General features: G+C 37.3%; 1 protein-coding gene across 6 annotated transcripts in view; it reads right to left on the bottom strand.

The window, feature by feature from the left end:
- The window catches only part of LARP1B (La ribonucleoprotein 1B), a 136,287-nt gene that overhangs the window by 24,446 nt on the left and 85,612 nt on the right, over positions 1-26,229 (bottom strand). For all 6 annotated transcript variants that reach the window (XM_044223997.1, XM_044223996.1, XM_044223995.1 and 3 more), the window contains one exon: positions 23,060-23,183. In XM_044223997.1, coding sequence (XP_044079932.1) covers positions 23,060-23,183 — 124 coding nt within the window. The remainder of the gene's footprint in view (positions 1-23,059; positions 23,184-26,229) is intronic.

A 26,229-nucleotide genomic window follows, 5' to 3' on the forward strand; every position in this document is an offset into this window, starting at 1 on the left:
GTATCATTTTATTAGCTTTTACAGTCATATTTTGAGAATTGATTATTCAAATTCTATTCATATCACTTTGGTTTACTCATTTCTATTGTAAGAGATTATGCTGTTATACAAATATATTAAAATTTCCATTCTCCTGAAGCTACACATTTATGTTATTTCTAAATTTTTGGTATAATCAAAGATGCTACAGTGAACATTGTTAAATATGTCTTTCTTTACAGGTATGAGCGTGTCTCTAAGGTTCATATGTGAAATAGAAATGTTGACTAAAATGACATATGTATCTTCTGACTGATTACTGATTGTCAATGTGATTTCTATAATGAATGGTTTCACCAGTTTATACTCCCAGCAGCAGCATGAAAAGTCTCAGCAATTTAATACCCTGGCTAAGATTAGGTTTTGTTTAGATGTTTAAATATTTTTCTATCTCATGGGATTTAAATGGTATTTATAATTTTTGGTTCTAGTGAGTCTATTTTTATATGTATAGTCATCATTCAGATTTCCCTATCATGAGCTTACCATTCATATCCTGACCATATTACTATTGGGTTGCTTTGCTTATTAATTAATTAGTTTGTGAAAATATCATGGTAATTAGATACTAATAAGTAAGCAAGCAGAATACAGACTCTGTTTCTTTTTCTATATGGTTTTTCTTCAGAATTATCAATTTGATCATCAATTCAATTTTTGTTCATCATTCAACAAATATTAAGTGCCTACTATATGCCAAGCACTATTCTAAACACAAGGCTATAAATTCAAAAGTGAACTTACCTACTCTATTGCCTAATTTCCCTAACTTCCCCCTTTCTCCTCCCATTCTAAATGGGAGGATATCAGAACATTTTTTGAGGAACAAATGAGGTGATTTCATGTATGTACTTACCCATCAGTGTTTTTCTTCTGCCTGCAGGAGAAGTCTAGTCTCTTTATCATGTCATATTAAGACTTTACTGATTTTGACTCCTCAACTGTCTTTTACCACTTCAGTTTTGGTGCCCCAGATAGCAACCTACTTGATCCTGTTTTCTTGCTTGATATCTTTTCATATGCTTTTTCCTCTCTCTGTAAGTCCATTTCCCTTATCTTTTCACACCCAATTGAACTCATATCCTTCCTTTAATACCCAGCACAGATGATACTTTCCCTGGGAACTTGAAGCATTACTTGAATATCTCTGCCAATAAAATTAATCAATTCTTCTTTTGTGCCACCTCTGCATTTTCTTATTGTTTGATTTATTAAATTAAAATTTAGTTTTTATATATTATCCCATTAGCCAGTAAAAACAAGTCCCAGTGTTTCCCTAAAAGCAAGGGCCACAATCTTATATTTGTATACCACTGCCTACAGTAGTGTTAAACATACACCCACCAAATGACTGATAACTGAATTGTGTTAATACAGATTTTCCTTGGATCAAAAAGCTATAAATCACAAGGATAAAACTATGATTATAAACTGAAAAATATGTTCAATTTAAAATTTAAATATTTAAAGATCTAGGGACAATAATAGTAACCTTTCTAACATCCAGATTATGGTTTTCAAATTCCATTTCCCACTGATTTGGTCCTCTAAAAGAAATAAAGTCTGGAGCACAAAGTATAATAAGAACCTGAATTCAGTCAGAAAGCACTGAAATTAAAAAAGAAAAAAAAACCACAAAAACAAAAACTAGAATAGCTCATGAGGATACAGCAGCAAACTTCAGTGGACCCCACCAGCCAAAAATGAAGTACTCTAAACACTAAAAATAATGACTGAAATTGATTAAAGATGTCAAATAAGAAAGTTCTATGAATTCATAATGGTACCTTAAAACTTAATCACATGTGTAGGTTGCTAGGGCACAAAACTCATTGTTCTAAAAATTGATAAACTGAACACAGAGAAAAAACAAGCATTTATCCTTCTTTTCCTGGAAAAATTGAAATTCAGAGTAACAAAAGAGTTGATAAAAGAACACTCTTCTTTACAGAAGTCTAGGTAAGAAACACAGAAGGAATGATAGAATTAAAAGATGACTTAAAAAAAGAGATCATTTTGCAAAATAAATAAATAAATAAAGATCATTTTGCAACTCTAATGAAATAGAAAATCTAGGGAATTTCCACTAATAACTCTTTTTTTTTTAATTTATTTATTTTCAGAAAAACAGTGTTCATTATTTTTTCACCACACCCAGTGCTCCATGCAAGCCATGCCCTCTATAATACCCACCACCTGGTACCCCAACCTCCCACCCCCCGCCACTTCAAACCCCTCAGACTGTTTTTCAGAGTCCATAGTCTCTCATGGTTCACCTCCCCTTCCAATTTACCCAAATTTCCTACTCCTCTCTAACGCCCCTTGTCCTCCATGCTATTTGTTATGCTCCACAAATAAGTGAAACCATATGATAATTGACTCTCTCTGCTTGACTTATTTCACTCAGCATAATCTCTTCCAGTCCCGTCCATGTTGCTACAAAAGTTGGGTATTCATCCTTTCTGATGGAGGCATAATACTCCATAGTGTATATGGACCACATCTTCCTTATCCATTCATCCGTTGAAGGGCATCTTGGTTCTTTCCATAGTTTGGCGACTGTGGCCATTGCTGCTATAAACATTGGGGTACAGATGGCCCTTCTTTTCACGACATCTGTGTCTTTGGGGTAAATACCTAGGAGTGCAATTGCAGGGTCATAGGGAAGCTCTATTTTTAATTTCTTGAGGAATCTCCACACTGTTCTCCAAAGAGGCTGCACCAACTTGCATTCCCACCAACAGTGGAAGAGGGTTCCCCTTTCTCCACATCCTCTCCAACACACGTTGTTTCCTGTTTTGTTAATTTTGGCCATTCTAACTGGTGTAAGGTGATATCTCAATGTGGTTTTAATTTGAATCTCCCTGAGGGCTAATGATGATGAGCATTTTTTTATGTGTCTGATAGCCATTTGTATGTCTTGATTGGAGAAGTGACTGTTCATATCTTCTGCCCATTTTTTGATGTGTTTGCCTGTTTCGTGTGGGTTGAGTTTGAGGAGTTCATTATAGATCCTGGATATCAACCTTTTGTCTGTACTGTCATTTGCAAATATCTTCTCCCATTCCGTGGGTTGCCTCTTTGTTTTTTTTGACTGTTTCCTTTGCTGTGCAGAAGCTTTTGATTTTGATGAAGTCCCAGAAGTTTATTTTCGCTTTTGTTTCCTTTGCCTTTGGAGACGTATCTTGAAAGAAGTTGCTGTGGCTGATATCAAAGAGATTACTGCCTATGTTCTCCTCTAAGATTCTGATGGATTCCTGTCTCACGTTGAGGTCTTTTATCCATTTTGAGTTGATCTTTGTGTACGGTGTAAGAGAATGGTCGAGTTTCATTCTTCTACATATAGCTGTCCAGTTTTCCCAGCTCCATTTATTGAAGAGACTGTCTTTTTTCCAGTGTATATTTTTTCCTGTTTAGTCAAAGATTAATTGACCAATGAGTTCAGGGTCCATATCTGGACTCTCTACTCTGTTCCACTGGTCTATGTGTCTGTTTTTATGCCAGTACCATGCTGTCTTAGTGATCATAGCTTTGTAATAAAGCTTGAATTCAGGTAAGGTGAGGCCGCCAGCTTTATTTTTGTTTTTCAACATTTCCTTAGCGATTCGGGGTCTCTTCTGATTCCATACAAATTTTAGGATTATTTGCTCCAGCTCTTTGAAGAATGCCGGTGGAATTTTGATCAGAATGGCATTAAAAGTATAGATTGCTCTAGACAGTATAGACATTTTAACAATGTTTATTCTTCCGATCCAAGAGCATGGAATGGTCTTCCATCTATTTGTGTCTTCTTCAATTTCTTTCATGAGTGTTCTGTAGTTCCTCAAGTACAGATCCTTTACCTCTTTAGTTAGGTTTATTCCCAGGTATCTTATGGTTCTTGGTGCTATAGTAACTGGAATCGATTCTCTAATTTCCCTTTCTGTATTTTCATTGTTAGTGTATAAGAAAGCCACTGATTTCTGCACATTGACTTTGTATCCTGCCACGTTGCTGAATTGCTGTATGAGTTCTAGTAGTTTGGGGGTGGAGTCTTTTGGGTTTTCCATATAAAGAATCATGTCATCTGCGAAGAGAGAGAGTTTGACTTCTTCATTACCAATTTGGATACCTTTTATTTCTCTCTGTTGTCTGATTGCTGTTGCTAGGACTTCTAATACTATGTTGAACAAGAGTGGTGAAAGTGGGCATCCTTGTCTTGTTCCTGATCTCAATGGGAAGGCTGCAAGCTTTTTCCCATTGAGGATGATATTTGCTGTGGGTCTTTCATAGATAGATTTGATGAGGTTCAGGAATGTTCCCTCTATCCCTATACTTTGAAGCGTTTTAATCAGGAACGGATGTTGGATTTTGTCAAATGCTTTTTCTGCATCAATTGAGAGGACCATGTGGTTCTTCTCTCTTCTCATATTAATTTGTTGTATCACATTGATTGATTTGCAAATGTTGAACCATCCTTGTAGCCCAGGGATGAATCCCACCTGATCATGGTGGATAATCTTTTTAATGTGCTGTTGGATCCTGTTGGCTAGGATCTTGTTGAGAATCCTTGCATCCATATTCATCAGTGATATTGGTCTGAAATTCTCCTTTTGGTAGGGTCCTTGCCTGGTTTGGGGATCAGGGTAATGCTGGCTTCATAGAGTCTGGAAGTTTTCCTTCTGCTTCAATTTTTTGATACAGCTTCAGGAGAATAGGTGTTATTTCTTCTTTGAAGGTTTGGTAGAATTCCCCAGGGAATCCATCAGGTCCGGGCTCTTGTTTTTTGGGAGGTTTTTGATCACTGATTCAATCTCATTATTAGATATCGGTCTATTCAGATTGTCGATTTCTTCCTGGCTCAATGTTGGTAGTTTATATTTTTCCAGGAATGCATCCATTTCATCTAGGTTGCTAAGCTTATTGGCATATAACTGTTTGTAATAACTTCTGATGATTGTTTCTACTTCCTTGGTGTTAGTTGTGATCTCTCCCTTTTCATTCATAATTTTATGAATTTGGGCTTTCTCTCTTTTCTTTTGGATTAGTGTAGCCATTGGCTTATCGATCTTATTGATTCTTTCAAAAAACCAGCTTCTAGTTTCATTGATACGTTCTACTGTATCTCTGGTTTCTCCCTCATTGATCTCAGCTCTAATCTTGATGATTTCCCTTCTTATGTGTGGAGTTGGTTTGATTTGTTGTTGATCCTCCAGTTCTTTAAGGTGTTGAGACAGCTGGTATATTCTGGATTTTTCAATTTTTTTGAGCAAGGCTTGGATGGCTATATATTTTCCCCTTAGGACCGCCTTTGCTGTATCCCATAGGTTTTGGACCGAAGTGTCTTCATTCTCATTGGCTTCCATGAATTGTTTCAGTTATTCTTTGATCTCCTGGTTGATCCAAGCATTCTTAAGCAAGGTGGTCTTTAGCTTCCAGGTGTTTGAGTTCCTTCTGAACTTTTCCTTGTGATTGAGCTCCAGTTTCAAAGCATTGTGATCTGAGAATATGCAGGGAATAATCTCAGTCTTTTGGTATCGGTTGAGTCCTGATTTGTGACCCAGTATGTGCTCTATTCTGGAGAAGGTTCCATGTGCACTTGAGAAGAATGAGTATTCTATTGTTTTAGGGTGGAATGTTCTGTATATATCTATGAGGTCCATCTGGTCCAATGTGTCATTCAATGCTCTTGTTTCTTTATTGATTTTCTGCTTCGATGATCTGTCTAATTCTGAAAGAGGCGTGTTAAGATCTCCTACGATTAGTGTATTCATATCAGTATGACTCTTTATCTTGATTAACAGTTTTCTTAAGTAATTGGCTGCTCCCATATTGGGAGCATAGATATTTACAATTCTTAGATCATCTTGGTGGATAGTCCCTTTAAGGATTATGTAGTGTCCTTCTGTATCTCTGACTACAGTCTTTAGTTTGAAGTCTAATTTATCTGATATGAGAATCGCTACCCCAGCCTTCTTTTGAGTCCCATTGGCATGAAAGATGCTTCTCCACCCCTTCACTTTCAGTCTGCGTGTATCTTTAGGTTCAAAATGGGTCTCTTGTAGACAGCATATGGATGGGTCCTGTCGTTTTATCCAATCTGCAACCCTGTGCCATTTTATGGGTGCATTTAGGCCATTCACATTGAGAGTGATTATTGATAGATACGTTTTTATTGACATCGAGTTACCTTTGAAGTCTTTCTTTCTGTAGACTGTCTCTATATTTCTGTTCAATGCTATTCTTGGGATTTTTCCTCTTTTATAGAACCCCCCTTAATATTTCCTGCAGTGTCGGCTTGGTGGTTGCATAGTCTTTTAAGCCTTGCCGGTCTTGGAAACTCTTTATCTCTCCATCCATTTTGAATGTCAGTCTTGCTGGATAAAGTATTCTTGGCTGCATGTTGTTCTCATTTAGTACCCTGAATATATCTTGCCAGCCTCTTCTGGCTTGCCAGGTCTCTGTGGACAGGTCTGACGTTATTCTGATGGGCTTCCCTCTGTAAGTAAGGAGCCTCTTTGCCCTGGCGGCTTTCAAGAGATTATACCTAAAATTATAATTCCTCAATTTGACTATCAGGTGCCTTGATGTTTTTTTAGAGTGTATAATCTTGGGTGGAGACCGTTCAGCCTCTAGTACATGAACGCTGGTTTCATTCGCGAGATTCGGAAAATTTTCATAAAGGACTTGTTCCACGATATCTTCTAGACTTCTTTCTTTCTCCTCCCCTTCAGGGATTCCAATAATTCTGACATTGGAACGCTTCATGGCATCATTTATTTCCCTGATTCTGCTTTCGTGGGATCTAAGCTGTTTGTTCCAGGCTTCCTCCTGATCCTTTCTCTCTATCTGTTTGTCTTCCAGATCACTAATTCTATCTTCTGTCTCAGTACCCTAGCTTTGAGAGAGTTTAGATTAGATTGGAACTCATTGAGAGCATTGTGGACCTCCTCCCTGGTAGCTTTAAGCTCCGCCCTAACATTGTGAACATCCTGTCTGGTCGCTTTCAGTTCGGCCCTAATCAATTCTGTTTGGTCATCCATGGCTTTCTCCAACCTAGCTGTTGCCTGGATAATTGTTAGCCTGAATTCTCTTTCCGACATATTGTCTATGTTGATAGCCGTTAGCTCTGTTGCAGAAGGTCCATCCTCTGTATTTTTCTTCTGTCGGGCATTCCTCCTCCTAGTCATTTTGGTGGGAGAAGACTGAACAGATGTAGCTGGATGTATCAACTCTGGTGCAGTCAAGGTGCACCCTGGAACACTTCTGAGCAATCAGGATTCCCCACCCGAACGAGAGACAGAAGAAAAGGAAAAGGAAAAGAAGAAAAAGAAAAAGAAAAAGAAAAAAAAGAGAGAGAGAGAGAGACAGGAAAGAAAGGGAAGATGAAAGAGAAGGTTCAGCCCAGATGGGCCCCAAGGTAAGATTTATGAAGTAGACAAACAAAAAGAGATAAAAAGACTGATACAATTATACAGCAAGAGAAAAAAAAAATATATATATATATATATGCAAATAAAGAAAGAACCTCGTCAAAAAGAACCACAAGTGTAAAATTTATATGCTATCAGGACAAACTCAAAAAACACAGAAACACTGGTGGAAGAAGATGGGAGAGTTCTTATAAATTCTCAGTGTGTGCGAGGAAGGTTGTTTTGCTTCTTCCTGGATGTATCTTGATATCTTTGTTAAAGGACTCAACTTTCCTAAGATAAAGGGGATTAAAAATTGGTTTACCAATAGGCGTAGTATTGATTGGGGAAAGGGGATTACTTTGAAGTTAACTCTATATGAATATTAGAGGATAAAAATAAAAAGGAATATACTAGACTAAACTAAACTAAAATTTTTTAAAAAAGGAATTCAAAAAATAAAAATGCAAAAGAAAAACATAGGTGTATGTATCAAAAAGTTCAGGTTAGAAAGGTATTATGGAATTTGATGTACTGTACAGCTCGCTGTGATGGTAAATAGGTTAAAAAAATTACCTATGTGTAAAAAAAAAAAATATATGAACCGGAATAGTGGAAACGAGTAATAATACAAGTTTTCCTATGAAGTAGTGGTGGTTCTCTTGTAGTCCTTTTTTTTTCTTTCTTGGTTTGTTTTCTGGGGGAGGGGCCTGCCACGTGGGTTGTCAGTCAATAATGTTTCCTGAGTTGAGTCCCCCCGCCCCCCTCAAGGGGGTGGGCTCTAGGGAAACTGGTTTTTTTCAGGCTTTTGTTCACTGGCGGGTTTTTTTTGGCTTGTTCGCTTCTTTCCCTCTCACCTTGACCGCCTTTGATGGTTTTTGTAGTATTAGAAGAAATCAAACTGCACCCTGATCTCCGTCTCAGAGAGAAGCCTCAGTCTGGGTGCAGAAGCTGAATAAATTCCCCCTTGGCCGCTGGCAGTGCAGGTTCCAAGTTGCAGACCCTGGGGGCGCAGGATCTTTTGCTCGTCCCCAAAGCCAAGGCAGTGGCGGCTGTCTGGGAGCTCCCGACTGCCAGAGAGGTTCCAAGCAGCGATCGCACACTGAGATTTTGCTGCGGCCCGGGCTGGGAGTGCCCGGCTTGCGCACACCTCATTTCAGAGACGGCTGTGGGTCGGGCGCGCGTCTGGGGCACTGGGAATGGGGCGCTGGTCCGTAAGCCCCAGGCTGGGCTTTTGCGCGCCTCTGTCTGGGGAAGAGTTTTGCGCGCGCGGCTTAGGCTTTGAAACAATGGCGCGGGTCAAGGAGCGCCCGCCGGGCCTCAGTAACCCAGGGGGCAGACCGGCGCGGCTCCCATCCCCTCACAGGAGCCAGAACCCACGCGCTCTGCGGTGCGCTGGCGGCTTAGGGACCAGGAGCTGGTTTCTGCACCACACTCTCTCTGCCTCCGCGCCGGGGAGGCCGTCTGGGACCGGGGACTTAAGCCCCTGTCCCTAGCCGCCCCGATTCCCACAATTTCCCCCCGCAATCCTTTGCTCTTTTGGAGTGCTTTCAACCAGTCTCCGAGTTAATGCTGGTCCCCAGACGCAGGGCACTCTCGCTCGTATTGGGGTATTACTTTCCCACCGGTCACCACTGGTGGCTCCCTCCCCCTTTTGTTTATCTTCCGATATCAGTCCGCTGTTGCCATTCCACTTTACCTGCTCACTGGCGTCTTCTGCCCCTGTAGAGATCCAGATGTGTATAATTCTGATCTCAGGCTGATTTCATGGGTGATTGGAGTTCTTTGGTAGGTAATCAGCTCACTTTGGGGTACCAGCTGAAAAGACGCCTCTTCCTACTACCCCGCCATCTTGTCCCCCCCCTCCACTAATAACTCTTAAAACCATTTAGTAAAATGTTGAAAGGAGATTCAACATCAAAGATATGATCCCTGAAAGTAATAATTGACAAAGTGGACTTCGCTAAAATGATAAAAAAAATCTGATACACGAAAGACATTGTCAAGAGAATAAGAAAAGTCACAGGCTGAAAATATTTGCAAAAGACACATCTGATAGAGGACTTTTACACAAAATATATAAAGAACTCTTAAAATTCAACAATAAGAAAACAAACCAATTAATAAATCTCAACAGATACATTAAAGAAGTGATATATGTGGCAAATAGTCATAGGCAAAGATGTTCCACATCAGATGTCATTGGGGAAATATAAATGAAAGTCAAATACGACTATACGCCTATGAGAATGGCCAAAATCCAGAATACTGGCAACACCGAATGCTGGCAAGGATATGAAGCAAGAGGATCTCTTATTCATTAGTGGTGGAAATGCAAAATGGTATGGTCACTTTGGAAGACAGTTTGGTGGTTTCGTACAAAGCTAAACATATCTTACTATATGACCTAGGAGTCATCCTCTTTGGTACATACTCAAAGGAGCTGAAAAGTTATGTCTACACAAAAACTTGCACATGGATGTCTAGGTAACTTTATTCATAACTGCCAAAACTTGGGACCAATGAAGATGTCCTTCAGTAGGTGAATGGACAAACTATGGTATATATTATAGACAATGGAATATTATGCAGTGCCTAATTCTTTCATGAACCATGAAAAGACACAGATGAACTTTAAATGCACATTACTAAGTGAGAGAAACCAATGTGAAAAGGCTACTTACTGTAGAATTCCAACTATTCAATATTCTGGGAACAGAAAACTATGGAAACAGTGGAAAGGTTAATGGCTGCCAGGGGTTGGAGGTATAGTGGGGGAAAGTGATAGGTGAAATACAGAGGATTTTTACTTTGTATGATACTATAGTGATGGATACATGTCTATATACATTTGTCAAAACCCAAAGAATGTACAACGCCAGGAGTGAACCCTAATGTAAACTATGGACTTTGGGTTATTATGATGTGTTTGTGTAGGTTCATCCATTGTAACAAATGCATCACTCTGATGTGGGATATTGCTATGAGGAAGCAGCAACTTTCACCAAATGGGTGATGGTCATGTAAGCTCAGGGCAGGGAGAAAAATGGGAAATCTTTGTATCTTACCCTTAATTTTACTGTGACCCTAGAACTGTTCTAAAAGAAAAGTCTTTAGAAAAAAGAAGTTGAAGGGAAACTTTATGATGAATGGGATCAGGCCAATAACATTTTTTTTAAGATTTTATTTAATTTTTTGACAAACAGAGATCATAAGTAGGCAGAGAAGCAAGGAAGGGAGAGAGAGGAGTTTCATTTATATGAAAGTTTCATTATATGAATCATTATATATAAGTTTCATTTATATGAAACTTCCAACAAAAAGCAGATCACTCACTTATCAGAGAGAGGAGGAAGCAGGCTCCCCGCTGAGCAGAGAGCCTGATGTGGGTCTCCATCCCAGGATCCTAGGATCATGACCTGAGCTGAAGGTAGAGGCTTTAAACCACTGAGCCACCCAGGTGCCGCAGGCCAGTAACATTTAAATCCAATGATCAATAATAGCAGCAGTAAGACAGGCTAAAAGACACTGTATGAAGTAATTGGAAGTAAATAGCTCCATCGAAGAAAAAGTCTTGCCACCAGAAAATTAAAATCCTGAATATACTTAATCTTCTATACCTAAGTACTAATTCATAGGTAATAGAGGAGATAAAGGAATACACTGATTGATATGAAGATAGAAACATGTAAATCTGGATTGTAAGAAATCTTAAGACAATTTAACCAGTTTTTTCAATGAGTCATTGGCAAGGAAAAATAAGAGAAGAGGAATGCTTACAGATTAAGAGTAACTTAATTGTCCTATCGATCAAATGGAATGTATGTTTCTTTGTTCCTGATTCAAACAACCAACTTGAAAAAGATATATACCAGACATCACGGAAAACCAAACATAAACTGCACGTATACATGTTTGTGATATAAAATGAGGTACTTGCAGAAGTAATGGTATTTATTTGAATGAATGAGATTCAACATGAAATACCAAAAACATATAGGGAACAAGGTATGGATGAAAAAAAATGCCAAACTATTAACAATTGTTAAAATTAGGTAAGAAAATTACATGGGGTTCATTAAACAGTTCTCCCTTCTTTTGATTTTACCTGAACATTTCCATATTAGAAATTAAAGTTTTATATTTATTTTATTTTATTTAATTACATGTAAATTTTACCCATGAATAAGAGCAGATAGGTCAATTTTGTGAAGACTAGGATCTATAGAGGGTTATCTCGAAACATTTTACAAAATCTTTACAGTGTATCTATACCAATTTGCAATATTATACCATTTATATCAAAAATGGTTAAGATAACTGCAAATAGCTAAAATATTTACAGTAGATATAGAATTGTATTATTAGAAATATAAATCATTAGGTAACAAGACATATATTAAAGTTATTTTTTAGACAATTATAAGCCCAGGATGCTATATGAATATCATCTAGATATCATACCTTCTTAATCAAAATGATAGGGCATCTTTTGTGCAAGAATGTCCAAAAATAGCATTTTTCATAATAGCAATAACTGGAAAAAATCAAAATATCAGCTACCAACTGGATAAACAAAATGTAGTATGTCTGTAGTATAGAATATTACTTAGCAATAAAAACATCAATATCAGCAATGACATAGATTAATCTCAAATATACTATATTAGTTGAAAAAAGCCAGATACATGAAAACATATCATATGGTTCCATTTATATGACACTTCCAACAAAAAGCAGATCACTGGTAACCTCAAAGACTGAAATTAAATGTAGAGACTGACTGCAAATGATCATGAGGGAGCTCTCTAGTGTGATAAACTGTTCTAAAACTGAATTCTGGTGCTACTGGACAACTATACAAAATCTCTGAAAGTCATGAAACAGTACACAAATGGGTTAGTTTTAGGGTATGTAAACCACACCTCAAAAAAGCTATAACAAAACAAAACCAAAGACCACTCTTCAGGGAACCTCATTTGTGACTGTCAATCATACAGTTTCTGCTACAAGTTTATCAAAGAAGACTGATTTTAGAGAACTAAGATAAAGTACTGATTTTCAAAGTATAGGTCTAACCAGCATCATCAGCATGACATGAGAACTTGTTAGAAGTGTACATGCTCAGGTCCCACCTCCATTTACTAAACCAAAAACTCTGGGTATGCAGTAGTTTAATTTGTTTTAACAAGCCTTCTAGGTGAATGTGATACTTGCTGAAGTTTAAAAACCAATGGAGGAAGGAGTATGCTAACTATTCTTCTACTTAAGATTTTCCAAATTTTATAACTGTCTAATCAAATCTTGGGACAGTTGCATACCTGAACCATCTGAACCTTGTCCCTAGCCCTCATTGTCTTTATAGGTAGGAACTGCCTTTATAAAACCAGAATAATATCATGCTGTTGGTGTTCAACGAAGATTGACAGTAAAAAAAAAAATTCTGCACGAGGACTGGCAATTTAGTTTTCTTTTCAAAATAAAATGCCTTTGAAGCAGGACTAAGCAACTGTTTTCTGTAAATTAAAGACAGTATATATTTTTGGCTTTTCAGGTTATAAAGTCACTGATGAAACTAATCAATCCTGCCATTGTAACATAGCCACAGATCACATGTAAGTAAAGGTGTGGCCAGATTAGGCCATGGCAAGTCAGTTTTGATTTATCATATACTCACTGTATCAGAGCAGTTAGATATAAATCCAAATACTGGATTTACACTTTGCTTACAAAAGAAGTCATTACAACTCTATTTCATATATTAAGTAAGGTAGAGGAATGTATAAACATATCAAAAAGAGATAAAGATGATAATAACTAAACTTCTAGAGAAGAAAAACATAAAAGCTGAGCTTAAAAATGCACTGAATGGGTATAAAAATATATTAGAGATTAGAAAAGAAAAGACTGATGAAGACATAGGAATAGAAATAACCTAAACAAAACAGAAAGAAAAAGAAATTGGGGAAGAAAAAAAAAGAGAGAGAGAGCATTAGTGAGGTATGGAACAACTTCAAGTAGTCTAATATACATGTAATTGAGTTCTTGTAGTTGAAAAGGAAACAGAAAAGAAGTACAGAAAAAAACAAGTTTTTACAATGTAAAATGTTGGGGCACCCAGGTGGCTCAGTCAGTTAAGTGTCTGCTTTCATCTCAGGCCATTGATCCCAGCCCCACAGGGAGCCTGCTTCTCCCTCTGTGGGTGCTCTCTCATCCCTCTCTTTCTTTCCCAAATAAATGAATAAAATCTTTTTAAAAATAATAAAGTGTAAAATTTTAATTTAAAATAATGGCTGAAATTTTTCCAAATTTGATTAAAAATATATACACACACACATATATCTAAAAACTCAAAAAGCCTCAAGCACAGGAACATGAAGAAAATTATACCAAGACAATCATAATTAAATTGCTTACCACAAGGGATAAAGAGAAAATATTAAAAGTTGCCAGAAGGGGAATGAAAGCTGGTGCAGTCACTCTGGAAAACAAGATAGAGGTTTCTCAAAAAGTTGAAAATAGAACTACCCTCCGACTCAGAAATTGCACTACTGGCTCCTTATCCCAAAGATACAAAGGTAGTGATCTGAAGGGGCCCGTGAACCACAATGTTTATAGCAGCAATGTTCACAATAGTCAAACGATGGGAAGAGCTTAGATGTCCATCAACACATGAATGGATAAAGAAGATGTGGTATACATATACAATGGAATATTACACAGCCATAAAAATGAAATATTGCCATTTATAAGAATGTGGACAGAACTAAAGAGTATTATGCTAAGTGAAATAAGTCAATCCAGAGAAAGACAATTATCATATGATCTCATTCATATGTGGAGTTTAAGAAACAAGGCAAAAGACCATAGGGGAAGAGAAGAAAAATGAAATAAGAGGAAATCAGAGAGGGAAACAAACCATAAGAGACTCATAATCAAAGGAAACAAACTGAGGGTTGCTAGAGGGAAGGGTGGTGGAAGGATGGGATGGCTGGGTGATGGATACTGGGGAGTGTGTGTGTTATAATGAGCCCTGGATATTATATAAGACTGATGAATCATAGACCTGTACCCTGGAAACAAATAATGCTTTATATGTTATTTAGCTGAATGGGTTCCTGTGAGTGTCAACCACTCTGAAAATTGGCCAGATAAAACTTGGAGAAAGAGGGACATAGTTTCTGTAAGCTTGGAGAGAGAAAGTAGCAGAGGAAGTAGAAGGAAGAGATGGGAGTGTGACAGAGCCAATGACAATTGGCTCACATACCCAGATGGATATCTTTATTGGATATTCAAGGCCTTATATTGGGCTTGTTGGGCTCTCTGTATTTATCCACTCTCTTTTTCTTTTTTTTTTAAGAAATTTAGTTATTTAATTAGAGAGCGTGTTTGCAAGCGGGAGGAGGGGCAGAACGGGAGAGAGAATCTGAAGCAGACTGTGCATTGAACACAGAGCCAAGGCAGGGCTCAATCTCGTGATCCTGAGATCATGACCTGAATGAAATCAAGAGCTGGGCACTGAACTGACTGAGCCACCACCCAAGCACCCATATCCTCTTTCTTTCTTGCTTGCTTGCTTGCTTTTTTAAGATTTTATTTATTTATTTGACAAAGAGAGACACATAGAGAGAGGGAACACAAACAGGGGCAGTGGGAAAGGGAGAAGTAGGTTTCCTGCCAAGCAGAGAGCCCAACGTCGGGCTCATCCGAGGACCCTGGGACCATGACTGGAGCTGAAGGCAGAGGCCAACTGACTAAGCCACCCAGGAGCCCCTCCACTTTCTTTCTTAATATTTTATTTTATTATTCCTACAGTTAGCAAGGCTGAGTTCCTTGCCAAAGCCTTCATAAATCTTGATTATTCCTACTTTCAATGTGGAATGATAATATCACACATGTAGTAAAGTAGGAAGAAAATATTCCTTACCAGCCCAATACAGATTTATGCCTGCAATAGCCTGCAAACTACACAAAGCACAATTTTTCCTCAAACTTGCATTCAGTTTTCATAAATATTGAAGTTTTTTATAACATACAGACTAATATTTCAAAATCTGATGAGAGTTAACAAAAAGTCATTTAAGACCACTATTGGTCAGTTACCCCCTGGTTGGAAACGTTGGAAACTTCCATTCAGATATTCAGGGGTCTTCCCTGAAAGCCACACAACAAAAACATTGTAAATTAATTAAACAATGAAGCCACTGGACGCAGGTGGCCTAATGCCATGTTGGTTTATGTAAGCAAACCAAAATCTGAGACTGTAAATACCCAAGGTTATGAAATTGAAACATAAGGAAAACCAATCACAAACAGCGAACTAGGCTATAAGCTATAGCCAGTGTATAATTTCCTTACTTTGTCTTCACCATTTCTCCATAAAAGTCTTTCCCTTAATTCCTGTCCATGAAGTGCTCCTGACTACTTCTGCTCTGGTACCACCCTCTTCCAACCAATTTTTGTTCAGCTCTTAAAATGTTCTATTCAGGCCCTTAATGGGTTGGATGACTCCTACCCACATTGGGGAAGGAAATCTACTTAACTAAGCCAATTAAAATACTAATTTCATCCAGAAACAGCCTCAGTGATAAACCCAGAAATATTGTTTAACCAAATATTTGGGAAACTTCTGATCCAGTTGACACATAAAATTAACATCACAAAGGATAATATAGGAAAATCAATCATATTTCTATATAATAGCAATAAACAATTGGAAACTAAAGATTTTAAAGCACCATTTACAATAGCACCAAACCATAAAATACAGATATGGCTAACAATATATGTGCACCCAAACTTGTATCAAGAATAGAGAAGTCTCAAAGTTAAATAAGAAAATAATTGACTATATACTTCAATAAAAAATTAAAAACAGGGGCACGTGGGTGGTTCAGTTGGTTAAGCCTCTGCCTTTGGGCATGATCTCAGGGTCCTGGGATTAAGCCCCAGATTGAGCTCCTTGCTCAGCAGGGAGCCTACTTCTCCCTCTCCCTCTGTCTACTGCTCCCCCTGCTTGTTCTCTCTCTCAAAACATGCTCTTGTTAAATAAATATATAAAATGTTAAAAAAAATTAAAAACATAAAATAAGTTAAAAAATAAAAAGAAGGGCACCTGGATGGCTCAGTTGTTAAGTGTTTGCTTTCAACTCAGGTCATAATCCCAGAGTCCTGTTCAGCAGGAAGCATAACACTGAGGTCATGAGACCTGAGCCAAAATCGAGAGTCCACACTCAAACAACTAAGCCACCCAGGCACCCTTCCCCCCCTTACTTTTCACCTGTCAATCTTTTGGTATACTTTATTCAGCAGAGAGCTGATTTTTCTTTAAATCACCCATAATTGTTTTTCAAACTGAAAGTTAATCTATGCAACATTTTTTTCGACTTTATTTTTTCAGTGTTCCAAGATTCATTGTTTATGCATCACACCTAGTGCTCCATGCAATACATGCCCTCCTTAATATCCACAACCAGGCTCACCCAACCCTCATCCCCTTCCCCTCCAAAACCCTCAGTTTGTTTCTAGAGTCCTCAGTCTCTCATGGTTCGTCTCCTCCTGGGATTTCTCCCAACACCCTTCTCCTCACCTTCTCCCAATGTCTCCATGTTATTCCTTATGCTCCACAAGTAAGTGAAACCATATGATACTTGACTCCTCTGCTTGACTTATTTTACTCAGCATAATCTCCTCCTGTCCACGTTGATAAAAAAGTGGGTATTCATCCTTTCTGATGGAGACATAATATTCCATTATATATATGGACCATATCTTCTTTATCCATCCATCTGTTGAAGGGCATCTTGGCTCTTCACACTTTGGTGACTATGGCCATTGCTGCTATGAACATTGAGGTAAAGATGGTCTTCTTCTCACTGTATGTGTATCTTTGGGGTAAATACCCCGTAGTGCAATTGCAGGGTCATAGGGTAGCTCTATTTTTAATTTCTTAAGGAATCTCCACACTGTTTTCCAAAGTGGCTGCACCAACTTGCATTCTCACCAATAGTGTAAGAGGGTTCCCCTTTCTCCACATCCTCTCCAACCAACACTGTTGTTTTCTGTCTTATTAATTTTGGCCATTCTAACTGGTACCTCGATGTGGTTTTGATTTGAATCTCCCTGATGACTAATGATGATGAACATTTTTCCATGTGTCTGTTAGCCATTTGTATGTCTTCTTTGGAGAAGTGTCTGTTCATGTCTTCTTTCCATTTTTTGATGTGATTATCTGTTTTGTGTGTGTTGAGTTGGAAGAATTCTTTATAGTTCTTGGATATCAGCCCTTTGTCTGTACTGTCATCTGCGAATATCTTCTCCCATTCCATGGGTTGCCTCTTTGTTTTGTTGACGATTTCCTTTGCTGTGCAGAAGCTTTTGATCTTGACGAAGTCCCAAAAGTTCATTTTTGCTTTTGTTTCCTTTGCCTTTGGAGACATGTCTTAAAAGAGGTTGCTGTGGCCAATGTTGAAGAGGTTACTGCCTATGTTCTCCTCTAGGATTTTTGATAGATTCGTGCCTCACACTGAAATCTTTTATCCATTTCAAGTTTATCTTTGTGTATGGTGTAAAAGAATGGTCAAGCTTCATTCTTCTACACATAGCTGTCCTATTTTCCCAGCACCATTTATTGAAGAAACCGTCTTTTTTCCACTGTATATTTTTTCCTGCTTTGTCAAAGATTATTTGACCACAGAGTTGCAGGTCCATATCTGGGCTCTCTACTCTGTTCCACTGGTCTATGTGTCTGTTTTTGTGCCAGTACCATGTTGTCTTGGTAATCACAGCTTTCTAGTAAAGCTTGAAATCAGGCAATGTGGTGCTCCCAGTTTTGTGTTTCCTTTTCAACATTTCCTTAGCAATTCGGGGTCTCTTCTGGTTCCATACAAATTTAGGATTGTTTGTTTCAGCGCTTTGAAAAATGCCAGTGAAATTTTGATTGGGATGGCACTGAAAGTATAGATGGCTCTAGGCAGTATAGACATTTTGACAATGTTTATTCTTCTAATCCATGAGCATGGAATGCTTTTCCATCTTTTTGTGTCTTCTTTAGTTTCTTTCATGAGTTTTCTGTGGTTCCTTGAGTACAGATCCTTTACCTCTTTGGTAGGTTTATTCCCAGGTACCTCATGGTTCTTGGTGCTATAGTAAATGGAACTGATTCTCTAATTTCCCTTTCTATATTTTCATTGTTAGTGTATAAGAAAGCATTTTTATGATTTTTATACATTGATTTTGTAGTCTGCCACATTACTGAATTGTTATATGAGTTCTAGTAGTTTAGGGGTGGAGTCTTTGGGGTTTTCCATATAAAGTATCATGTAATCTGTGGAGAGAGTGAGTTTGACTTCTTCTTTGCCAATGTGAACACCTTTTATTTCTTTTTATTGTCTGATTGCTATTGCTAGGACTTCTAGTACTATGTTGAACAACAGTGGCAAGAGTGGGCATTCTTGTCATGTTTCTGATCTCAAAGGGATAGCTGTCAGCTTTTCCTCACTGAGAATGATATTCCTGTGGGTTTTTCATAGATAGATTTTATTAAGTTGAGGAATATTCCCTCTATCCCTATACTGTGAAGCATTTTAATCAGGAATGGATGTATTCAACATTTTTTTATCATAGAAATATTGGATTGACTCTATCTTCTTAATTTTTGCTAATTTTTTGTTCCTATTTTTTAAAATTGGAAGTTGTAGTACACTAATAAAGATTAATAAATGTGTATCTAAATTTAAAAATAGAGAAGACTGGAACTGAGAACAAGAAATTAAGTACGGAAGAAATTCAAGCTTTCAAGAGCACTTTATTAAAAAAAAAATCCCTGGTGCAAATAATGAGATTTAACCTAAAGACCTTACTTTACCTAGGAAGGCAAACATGGAGTTGATACCACATACCCACCAATTAGAAAAACACATAAATTCCAGATGCAGGCAAGCCTATATGCAGACCTTCTGAATGGGATTCTCCCCTTCTCTCAGGAGTAAATAATCATATTAAAATTTTGTATTAACAATTCCCCTTGTTGTTCATGGTTCCCATGTGCTATGCATGTACCATGAATTTTATGTTTTATATGATATTAAATTGAGTGAACTCCTTTGTGTCTAGCTTATTTTATACATCTTCTATTTTTAAGATTAACCCATTTTTTCACATGTAGCTTTAATTCTTTCATTTCCACTACTGTGTATTTCCCTTTTACATGACTATAGCACATTTTACAATATAGTGTACTATAAATGGGCATTTTAAAATTTTCACTTGTTTTTTTCTATTATGAACAATGTTACTGTAAGTGGTCTTTTGGTAAACATTTACAAGAATATCTCTTAAAGTGAAACTGTTGGGTTATAATAGGATATGTCACTGTGATTTCAATTGGCAAATGCAACAAAGTAAAGATGAGAGCATCTTTGCAAATTTACTGGCCATTCAGTTTTTCTCTGTATGAATTTCTACTTAATGTTTCATTTACTACTTTTTCTGTTGATATTACCTTTTTATGTTGATTTTTACAATTTAAGATTTTTATTATACCAATTTTTTATTACTTTTATCACTATAAAATTCATCTCCTAATTTGGGACTTCCATTCTCTCCACAATGTACCGAGGAGCATAAATGATCAATTTTAATGTACTCAGATTAAACAAGGCAAAAAAAAAATCTTATAATTAGCCTGAACATACTTAGTGGAATACTCTAAGAATAGTTAAAAAAAATTTTTTTGGCAGGAAGTCTGCTTCTTCCTCTCCCTCTGCCCCTACCCCAAGCTTGTGCCCTCTGCTCACTCTCTCTCAAATAAAAAAATAAAAGTTTAAAGAGATTTAAAAGAAGTAACCTTTCAGTATTCATAGTAATAGTAGTATTTAATGTTACTATTCTAAAACTATTTTATCAAAGGATAAATATGTAAATAATCCTGCTACTGTGGTTAGGAACAAAGATTTTCTTTTCATGTAAGTAAAAAGCAGTACAAATACAAAAATCAAACAAATTAAAATTAAAACCTTTAATCCTAAAGTTGAACAGAAAATATCAACATGAGTTTATAATGTACTTTCCTCTTTTTTTTTTTTTTTTTTAAGATTTTTACTTATTTACTTGAGAGAGAAAGAGAGATAGCAAGAGAGAGCATGAACAGGGGTAAAAGGGAGATGGGGCTTGATCCTCGTACCCCGGAATCACAACCCAAGCAAAAGTCAGACGCTCAACCAACTGAGCCACCTAGGCTCCCCTAGTGTATTTTTCTTTAAAAAGAAAATCTCGGGGCGCCTGGGTGGCTCAGTGGGTTAAGCCGCTGCCTTCGGCTCAGGTCATGATCTCAGGGTCCTGGGATCGAGTCCCGCATCGGGCTTTCTGCTCAGCAGGGAGCCTGCTTCCTCCTCTCTCTCTCTGCCTGCCTCTCTGCCTACTTGTAATCTCTCTCTGTCAAATAAATAAATAAAATCTTTAAAAAAAAAGAAAATCTCTAAACTCTTTAAATCAAAAAAAACCCAGAAACAATAAACAACTCAGTAGCAACTCAAGCACTGACAAAACATTTATCATGCCTGCTAGCAAACAAAACAGTTAAACAGCCCAATTCCACCTATCACAGAAGAAAGCAATGCAAGATGGACTTGGAGCTAAAAGCCAGTAACTGATGAATGGCGAAAGGATCAATAACTACAACAGGGGCACCTGGGTGGCTCAGTCGGTAAAGCATCTGCCCGCAGCTCAAGTTATTATCTAGGGATTCCGGAATCAAGTCCCATGTTGGTTCCCTGCTCAATGAGGAGTCTGCTTCTCTCTCTTCCTTTGTTCTTCTTCCACCCCTGCTTGTGCTCTCTCCCTTTCTCTCAAATAAAATCTTTTTAAAAATTAACTATAATACAGTGAAACACATCTAATACATTTATGAAACCATAAGGATAATTTAAAACGAACACAAAAATTAAATGTCATTGGTCATCAATGAAAGATGTTAGGGAACCAGCTCATTACTTTGAAAACTAGTGACCAAAGAGAAAAAAATGAGCACTTATTCTCTTTTCTGTAAGAACTCTATCTGAGGGTAAACAAATAGCCAATTAGGGGGAATTTCTCTTTATGGAAGTATTTACTAAATTTAAGAAGCAATGATAAAAACATAATTATCACCACTTTGCAGCCCCTTGCGACATAAAAGCTCCAAGCAATGATTATCAATGGCTATTAAGGCCACAATGAGACAGACAATTGAGCATTATGTGCCTCTTGGTAGAAATATTCAATAATTACTTATGACATATTCTCACAAAAATTTAAGCCTCTATCTGATGAAGCCTCTATATCAAAATAATAGTTACAAAAAATTCAGGACCAGAAAACAGACTGAATGAAACTGAGGTGATGCAATCAGCAAAACCCAGAATGTGAGAAATTCTACAGGACAACCCAGTTCCTTCAACAGTAAGTTGCAAGGAAAAAAATTATTTTGAACCTATAGATTAAACAAGACATCAATCTTGGAATGTTCAAATTCATATGGATCCCAATTTTTTTAAGTGATAATTGAGGAAACGTAAGTACGAACTAGATATTTGATATTAAGAAATTAATATTAATTTTAGCTGTGATAATGACATATATTATTTATTGTTTAAAAGAGTTATTTTTAAGGACACATACATAAATATGTAGGAATGAAAAAATATTAATAATAATCAGAAGTTTGCTTCAAAATTATCTAGTGGGAGTAAAGACAATGAGTGGAGCTAAGATGAAACAAAATTGGCTATGAAATTAGTAGCAAAAGGGTACATGGGGGTTTCATTATATTACACAATTTGTTTTATTTTGGCATATACTTGAAGCTTTCCAAATTAAAAGTTTTTCTTTAACCTGCCTTCATGAAAAACTATAACAAAACCACTTACACTTGCCTGAAAATGTCGGATTCAATTTATGTATCTCCCAAATGTATTTATATGTTCACACTAAGCTAAGGCCTTAGGACAAAAGAATGATGTTAGGGCGCCTGGGTGGCTCAGTGGGTTAAGCCGCTGCCTTCGGCTCAGGTCATGATCTCAGAGTCCTGGGATGGAGTCCCGCATCGGGCTCTCTGCTCAGCAGGGAGCCTGCTTCCCTCTCTCTCTCTCTGCCTGCCTCTCTGTCTACTTGTGATTTCTCTCTGTCAAATAAATAAATAAAATCTTTAAAAAAAAAAAAAGAATGGTGTTAGTTGTATATTTTAGGAATCAGCAAGTCAGTGAAAAATTTTATTTCAAAAAGAGAAACATTTCTAGCAACCTCAAAATCAAATGAGACACATAAAGAACCAACCAATCCTGTTTGCTTTTCAGTAAGCATCTGGGTTTGAGCATGATGTGGTGTTACAACAGATGACTCCTACATCACCTATGTGATCACCTGCCTGTTCAACAGAAGTTAAGGTGGGATTATACTGTAAGGCTGACTTACCAAATTTACAGTCTGTACTGTCTGCCAAAGGATAAGTAACAGTTGAGTTTTAAAATTCTAGTCTTTTACCAGATACCTAAACGTTTTCCACAGATAGAAAAGCAGCAAACTTTGAAAACAATTTAGAAGTGCTTTAATACTATTCAGAAACTATTACACACAAAAGCAGATTTACATACCTTGCCTGGACTGTGAAGGTGCTACACGAGCTTCTTGGTTTGGCTCAAAAGGAAGTTCAGGTGTTAGGTTTTCGAACTGCTCTTTGCTAATAAGATTTAGCTTCTTAAAGTTCTCAACTTCTTGCTGAAGTAGAATGGAGGAATCTAATTACTCAACTGGCTAGGAGAGTGACCAACAAACAATAATTGTTACCAATCTCAAAAACTGAGTTCAACTATAACAGAAAAAAATGTCCTAATAAAGAATCTAGCATTATACTTATTAACGATTAATGTTTAGTATCTAAAAGAGGCACAGAGAACCCCCCAAATATTATGAATATTATATAATTAAAATACATTATAAGAGCACACATTCTAAATCATTATTTGTTGAGCATTTACACACAAGTTCACTAGTGTATTATAGAGGTTACAAAGTAATCTAATAATGTATGTTCCCTACACTTAAGGAATTTACAAGTTAGATGGAAAAAAAGAAAGGTACACAAAATTAGCAATATTTAGGCAGCATATGAAAAATGGTAATATTTGGTATAAGAATTGAGATCATCAGGGAGGCATTACAGAAGAGATGGGACAAGAATGAGAAATTCAGATGAGAAGCTTAGAATAAACAATCATTTATTAGAAAATAATTCAGTTAATGAGAAAATCTATATAGAATCAGTGGCAAAAAGGCCTGATATGGAAATGTGAGAAAGCTATGAGAAGACCTTTATACCAGGCAAAGAAGTTTTCACTTCATTTTCTAGTAATAGGAAACATGTGATGAAAAATAAATCTAGATGGCCCTGGAGGTTCATTTCTAACCCCCATTTATAAGGTTAGCAGCAAGAAGGCTTAGTGTGGGTCTGAGTGTTTTGAGCTTGAAGGAAGAACAGGCCATCCCTGCCTCTTGGGCTGCTGAAGCTTCCCCTTTCTAACGACTGTTACATAGTCACTTAGATGTTCTCTGCCCTGACCTACATATTAGAGAGGATTAGAGAGGCCAGTCTTTAATGCAACGTCATTTGGCCATGGTGCATGAGGACCATTCATGCCTGTCCTAAGCTGTGAAAGAAAAAGGGAGTTTGAGAGATTCCCTGCACTCTACTACTTTTTGTTACGTTTCTGCCAATAAACCCTGTATCACACCTACATCACTCAGTGTGAATGGGTCCATGACCCATTAGAGAACAACATCCAGAGAGGGTCTTAGCAGGTAAAAAAAAATAATAATAACAAAACTGTCAGATGGACAAACTAAATATCATCCTCACAAAACAGTCACAGTACCTTGCTCTTAACAGCTAACCAAACAATCTTTCCCTTCTGCCTTCAAACATGAACAGTTGTTAGCTTAGCTCACACCATTCATTAGATCCTGCAAGCCTTTTAAACTAGAATCTATCATGTTTTCATGAGAATACATTAAGTGATTACTTCAGGGGCGCCTGGGTGACTCAGTCAGTTAGGATCTGCCTTAGTCTCAGGTCATGATCCTGGGGTGCTGGGATCAAGTTCCACATGGGACTCTCTGCTCAGCGGGGAGTCTGCTTCTCCCTCTCCCTCTGCCTGCCTCTTCCCCTGCTTGTGCTTCCTATCTCTCTCTCTGTGTCAAATAAATAAATAAAATCTTTCAAAAAAAATGATTATTTTGGTTTGTCCTATACCAATCCTGCTCTCCCAAAACTCTTCAATAAGCTCTTTAAGCTAATTCAGAGTCATTACTCATCACTGTCCCTTATCTTGTTATTACCAATTCCTACTAAAAAAAAAAACTTACTACTATGATTATCATATGTCAGAAATAAATATATTTCTAACCTGATGGGAACAAAAGTAATATGTTTCTGTTTTCACTTTTTAAATTAATTCATTAAGACATCACACACATATATGCATATACACACTAGAGAAGTGCATAAATCATAAGTATACATCTTAATGAGTAATCAAAAGTGAACAGATCTGTGTTACCACCATTCAGGTAAAGACATCACCGCACCCTAGAAGTAACTTTCATGTTCCTTCCCGTCACTACCCACTTCCTCTTCCTAAAGACAATCAATTAGCTGACTTTAATACTATAGGTATTTTGCCCAGTTTTGAACTTGATAAAAATATAATCATAATGTATGGTTTCTTATATGCAAAATTATCTTTATGAGATTCATTGATAGTTTGTAACACTACAGCAGAGGTCCCCAAACTACAGCCCCCAAAGGCCAAACAGGTTTTTGTAAATAGTTACACTGGACCACCTCCACACCCATTTGCTTAACTTCATGTCTGGCTTCATTGCTACAACTCAGAGTAGTTGGCACAATGTATCACCTATAAAGACTAAAATATTTACTATGTAGCTCTTCACACAAAAAATTTCCTCATCCCTGCTCTATGGTATTCTATTGTATGATCACACCGTAATTTTAAAAAATCCATGTTGGTAAGCATTCAATTCCTTTCCAGATTATAGCAATCACAAATAATGTTGCTATAAATATATTTTTATAAAACACTTCTCTTGCCAACAGAGATATACATTTTTTTAAAGATTCTATATATTTTAGAGAGAGCAGGGAGGGGGAAGGGAGAGGGAGAATTTCAGGCAGACTCTGGTGCTGATGTGGGACTTGATCTCATGACCCAGAGATCATGACCTGAGCTAAAACCAAGAGATAGGATGCTCAACTGACTGAGGTACCCAGGCACCCCAAAGAACAACATTTTATTGAATGTTTACTAGAATTGGAATTGTTGAAAAGGGTGATATGCTTCAATTTTCACACAAAATGCCAAATAATGTTTTCACAGTGGTTGTACCTATTTCTGTTCCCACTAGCAGTATATATTGCTCTACATCCTCACCAACATTTGGTATTGTCAGTTTAAAAACTACGTAGTCATTCTAAAAAGGACCAAACTATGAATATACATACACAACAACCTGATGGACCTCAAGGGCATTATGATTAAAAAACATCAATCCCAGGGTGCCTGGGTGGCTCAGTTGAGAGTCTGCTTCAGCTCAGGTCATGATCCCAGGGTACTATGATGGAGTCCAGCATCAGGCTCCCTGCTCGGCGGGGAGTCTGCTTCTCCCTCTGCCCCTCCCCCTGCTTGCACTCTCTCCTCTCTCTCTCAACATGGACAGGATTGGAGAAGATTATGCTGAGTGAAGTAAG

Source organism: Neovison vison, chromosome 11 (genome assembly GCF_020171115.1).
Source record: "Neovison vison isolate M4711 chromosome 11, ASM_NN_V1, whole genome shotgun sequence".
Classification (NCBI taxonomy): domain Eukaryota; kingdom Metazoa; phylum Chordata; class Mammalia; order Carnivora; family Mustelidae; genus Neogale; species Neogale vison.